The 5,159-nt window shown below is 40.6% G+C and overlaps 1 protein-coding gene across 4 annotated transcripts; it reads left to right on the top strand.

Moving 5' to 3' along the window:
- Positions 1-1,034: 1,034 nt before the first annotated feature.
- Positions 1,035-4,566, top strand: LOC147460782 (protein DETOXIFICATION 16-like). 4 transcript variants are annotated; one of them, XM_086508485.1, is made up of 8 exons: positions 1,035-1,311; positions 2,061-2,335; positions 2,435-2,521; positions 2,599-2,655; positions 2,729-2,967; positions 3,079-3,197; positions 3,631-3,717; positions 3,840-4,566. In XM_086508485.1, exons 1-8 carry the CDS (start codon positions 1,099-1,101, stop codon positions 3,900-3,902), a joined length of 1,140 nt encoding a protein of 379 aa, XP_086364611.1. In that variant the 5' UTR covers positions 1,035-1,098; the 3' UTR covers positions 3,903-4,566. The 4 variants fall into 4 exon arrangements, with proteins under 4 accessions (XP_086364611.1, XP_086364609.1, XP_086364610.1 ...); XM_086508483.1 differs by having other exon boundaries at positions 1,791-2,335; XM_086508484.1 differs by having other exon boundaries at positions 1,791-2,335; positions 3,631-3,721; positions 3,843-4,566.
- Positions 4,567-5,159: the final 593 nt, after the last annotated feature.

The raw sequence follows: 5,159 nt of genomic DNA, 5'->3' as shown, positions 1-5,159 counted from the left end.
TGTCATGAACGTAGCTGGAGCATTGGTTAACCCAAAGGGCATCACCAAAAACTCATAATGGTAAAAAACAAACTCTAGGTGCTCATTGGATCATCGAAAACCTTACTTTAAAAGTTCTACATCTTTAAGTTCTAAACTTAGCTTTAAAATCTTTAAAAAAAATTAAAAATCTTTAAAGGTTAAAGCCCCAAATGATAAATTACTTCTATAAAGTTTTAACTAACAAAAATGACAACTTTAGTCTATTACTTCAAGTTTCAAGTTTCAAAGGGTGAACCAAATTCTCAAAATGAAAAGATGGGTAACACAAATTTCAAAATGAAAACCTAGGTGACTCTTGGGATTTGTGGAGCCTCTAAGGTTTTATCATTTAATATGTGAGGCTGTCAACGTTTTATGCTTCCAAAGGCATTGAGCAACTCAAAATCTTTTTCTTGATATATGAGAGTTCATTTCATATTTCAAAACTCAAAACATGTCCATCATTAGATTTACACAATTCATTTCAATGAGTACCCCCTATCTTATTTCAACCAATCAACATTTTTGACATGTCAAAAAATGCTTAAAAATATAATTCAATCTTTTTCCTATTTTAGTTAGCAAAAAGAAAAGTGATCTCTATAACCTTTGTCCTTTGGACAGGCCAAAAAGTTACCACAAATGCAACCCTCGTACGTGAGGCTAAATACACATTGAAGAGATTTCAAGGTGCAATCGCTCCACCCCCTCAAGACTAAGTAACACCTATATTTAAGAGGGGGAGGCAATGGGATCAAAGACGAAGAAACTCACGCTCAAAAACTAATAAGATCGCCTATGAAAACTGGATTCCAATTTTGTTAAGTTTTCATAGGGTGTTGTTAAGTTTTAAAAGTCAAGGCAGTAGTAATACTAAAATCCAGTTTAATAGGCAGTGTAAAAGCCTATGAAACTGGATTTTAGTATTACTATTGCCTTGACTTTTAACATTAATGCACAGTTATACTGTTGCGTTGGTGTGTGTATATATATATATATATATATATAGAGAGAGAGAGAGAGAGAGAGAGAGAGAGAGAGAGAGAGAGGGGAGGGGGAGAGCAGAGCTCAACTAAGATGGCGAGAGCAGGATTTGCTGGAACTTGGTCGTGGATGCAGGTGGAGCTAAGGCGGCAAGTGGAGCTTGCCATTCCTATGATTCTCATCAACGTTCTTTCGTTCACTGTGCCCACCATCTCCGTCATGTTTGTTGGCCACATCAGCGAGCTCGCTCTCTCTGGTGCCTCTCTTGCCTCCTCCATCACCAATGTCACTGGTCTTAGTCTGCTGGTACGTCCCCTTGTTCATTACAACGACCTCAAATGGCCTAACTAATGTCTGCATGTGTGTATCATTGTAGCGTTCTCCTTGTTTGTTTTTGTGTGGGGGTGTGAGAGAGAGAGAGAGAGAGAGAGAGAGAGAGAGAGCATTTTGACATTTTGCTCCCCATTTCCCTTGCAACTTCCCATTCCGAATCCCCTTTCCATTGTTTAGACGTGAGTGTCCGTAACAGGGAATCGCAATGCATGCCTGTTTCTGTTCCGCGTTCTGCGTTCCGATTTTGTAACTATTGAATGCGGCCTTCTGGAGTTTTGAATGATATTCTGTAATGTAACTCTGTATGCTGTTCATTGTTGGCACTTCATATGTTGCTACAATTCCTACCAGTTGAAAGTTTGTCAATGGACAATGAAGCTTTTGACTTAACTTTACTGCAACATCTTTCAATCGAGAACAAAGTACCCATTTGTATTTTGCACTGGATGTAGCTAGGACTGGCCTCTGCATTGGATACATTATGTGGTCAAGCATATGGGGCACAACAATACCAGATAGTTGGTTTACATCTGCAGAGAGGCTTGATTATCCTATATGCATGTAGTATACCTTTGGCCATTCTTTGGGCAAACATGAAGTACATTTTATTGGGTCTTGGTCAAGATGCGGCCATTTCAAGACAGGCAGGAGAATATACACTTTGGCTGATACCCACCTTGTTTACATATTCAACAACATTTCCTCTTATGAGATTTATGCAGGCGCAAAGCATTGTTATTCCTGTTGTTGTCTGCTTTACATGCACAGTGTGCTGCCATGTACCGCTATGCTATGCCCTTGTCTTTACGATGGGACTAGAGAGCCGAGGGGCAGCTTTGGCAACTAGTATCTCAACCTTCATAAACATGTTGCTTCTTGGTTCATATGTGCGGTGGGCAACCTCTTGTGAACAAACACGAGCCCCTTTTTCTCTCAAAGCATTTCATGATCTGAAGGGTTTTCTCAAGCTTGCAATACCATCCGCTTTAATGATGTGGTAATTTGGATTTTAACACACCGCATTGCAATGAGGTCATTATTACTCTTTTTGGATGTAGTAAAGAACTGATTGCAATCACTCTTTACTATGCTTCAGCTTGGAATGGTGGTCCTATGAAGCTCTTATAATTATTTCAGGCTGGTTACCGAACCCGGAGCTTGAAACCTCAGTCATTTCGATATGGTAAGCTGTGCGACATTTAGTTAACCAAGGAAATTTATTTTACATTTTTCATCTCTGAGTAAGCCTTTTTTTTGCAGCTATAATTGTGCTGTATTTGCTTTTATGGTTCCATCAGGACTAGGTGCAATGGCAAGGTCGGTAGGGTGTTTGAATGGTGCCGGAGTCGGTTAGTTAGGGTGATTTGTGACTGAATGTGGATGCCTTCAGTACAAGGGTAGCAAATGAGCTGGGTGGGGGGCGACCGGATGCGGCAAGGCGAGCAGTGTATGTCTCCGCAGGCGTTGCCTCTTTTGAAGCCATTCTGGTGTCTATATTTTTCGTATCCTTGCGCAATGAACTTGGAAAACTCTATAGCAAGGATGAGGAGGCCATCGTGTACATTGCCAAAATGATGCCGATCCTTGCTGTCTATAGCATGCTGGACAGCATCCAAGGACTTCTTTCAGGCACATATCATGTCTATAGTTATCATTTATTCTTTCATTTTATTTTTTTATCTGCCTTGGCTGTAATTGTGGGTCATGAAATTTTCTTACTATTGCAGTTCTATTTGATAGGGATTGCCAGAGGCTGCGGGTGGCAGAAAGGGGGCGCATACATCAATTTAGCTTCTTACTATGGTGTGGGCTTGCCGGTTGCTTTTGTTTTGGCCTTTGTCTTCCACATCAAGGCTGAGGTATGCATATGCTATCTTTTGTAAGAGGAAAAACTTTTCACATTGTTTCTAGGGTAAAGGAGCCAATTGTGAGACATGCTCCACAAGGGAAACGTATCGACCCCCAATTTAGAGACAAAATTTTGGAATATGCTGGGAATCTTGCTTATGTGTCCGTTTGTGATTTGTTGAAAAGCGTACCATTATTGGGTCCATGTGTGTCTTGAATGCCTCAAGCTGCAGCAAAATGTGAATTTTCTTAAAATAGGGCATCGAGATAAATTTAAAAAATATCAATATCGATATTGTTCAATTTTTTTTTTTTGAAATTTTGATTCAATTTTCACATTATGAAAAAATGGCGAGATTTGCAACATTCCCCGCTATTTTTCAACTAAGTATCTCTAATATGGCTGCTCTACTCTACTTCTCCTGTTTTGGTCTTTTGTGACAGGGCCTTTGGTTAGGGATAAACAGCGGTGCTGTAGTACAATTGATTGCGCTAATAGCCATCACATGGGCATCAGATTGGACGAAAGAGGCAAGCCGGCCTCTTGTTCTTTTCATTATGATGAAAATGTCTTTTGTTAAACCAACAATCCTCCCCTTAAGCCCAAGCTTTCAAAAGTGGTGTCCTCATTTGTTGTCACATTGTGTATGCAGGCAAAAAAGGCTGTGGGTCGCCTAACTTTGCCGCAGGATGTAAGTGAGCCGCTACTGAAGTAATCAAATATCACCAAGAACAGTTCAAGAAGCCAGCAATGAGGAAATGGTTGCATTATGCCTTTATCCGAGCAGGCACACATGCACAAGAATATTGTGTTGCGTTGCGCAGCAAATATTGTGTCGAACGAATGGTTAAGCAGATAGACGGGTGAGTTCCAGCATTGCCAAGATCATCTTGAAGATTGTCATTTTCTCATGTATGAAACCAGATGAATTCTCCAGGATGGGAGTGACGCACAGTCTTCACAGAAATCCTGTAAACAGCTACAATGCAATTGCTAGGATCTGGTTTTTACCTGAGAAATTGAAATTTGCAGTTTTCTCTGAACATTTGCAGTTTGGGAAAACTGCAAATTTTTGCATAGTTTAGCTATAATTAAAAGCAAAAACAATGTTTTGGAAAAACACCCGTAAATTGTCAATAGCCCAACCCAATGTTCTCTATCTGTTTAGAAAAATGAGTATTGGGAACATTGGGAGGGAGCACTCAACATGTGTTCATTGCAGAGATCATTCATCAAAGCTGGTGTAATCCTCTCTCTCTTTTGGTCTCATGGGTCATTTTGGCCACACCCCCCCCCAATGTCCAGAAAACCCTTTTATCCCAAAACCTCGCATATCCCTTCAAGCCAATTATTAACATGAGATTTTTCAGATTAAACTATATTTTTGCCCATGTTTACATTATTTTCTTACAAAGTCCAAGTAGAATTTTCCATGTCACACTCCTGTCAACCAAATCTACTTAACATAATAATGTGGAGGGTAGTCTCCTTTACACGTGGCGCAAGCTGCGAGATGAAGGCTAGATTCCAAAAGAGGGAGAGACAGAGACAGAGAGAGAGGTTGCCGAAGGCGGCCGGCCATACTAGTGTCTTGAATTTCTGAACAGACCAAGGCTACGCTGAGAGTTGAGACATTCTTTTGCCTCTTGGACAGAAATAACTTCCTTATGGTGAACTTTTCCCTTGGAAAATTGTGGAAGGACTTCCCATGTTGCATGCTAGGACTATTTGCGAGAGATTGAAGTTTCCATCACGGATATCTTGAAGAAATCATGATTAAGTGGGATAAAAGAAAGAGGTGTTTTTTAGTGTCACAGGTTACTACAAATAGGGCGATACCTTGCTCAACGCAAATTCAGTAGTTCTCTCTCAGGTCCTTTATTTTCCGTCACAGTCGGGGGTCGGGGTAGTGCATCTTGGCCATCCATTCACTGTCGCTTCTGAGCCGGAATCCTAATGTGCAGTCAATGGA

This window comes from Adiantum capillus-veneris, chromosome 3, assembly GCF_014529385.1.
Source record: "Adiantum capillus-veneris isolate H3 chromosome 3, ASM1452938v2, whole genome shotgun sequence".
Lineage (NCBI taxonomy): Eukaryota > Viridiplantae > Streptophyta > Polypodiopsida > Polypodiales > Pteridaceae > Adiantum > Adiantum capillus-veneris.
Note: the sequence above shows the minus strand (reverse complement) of the source record. Positions and strands in the feature narration are given on the sequence as shown.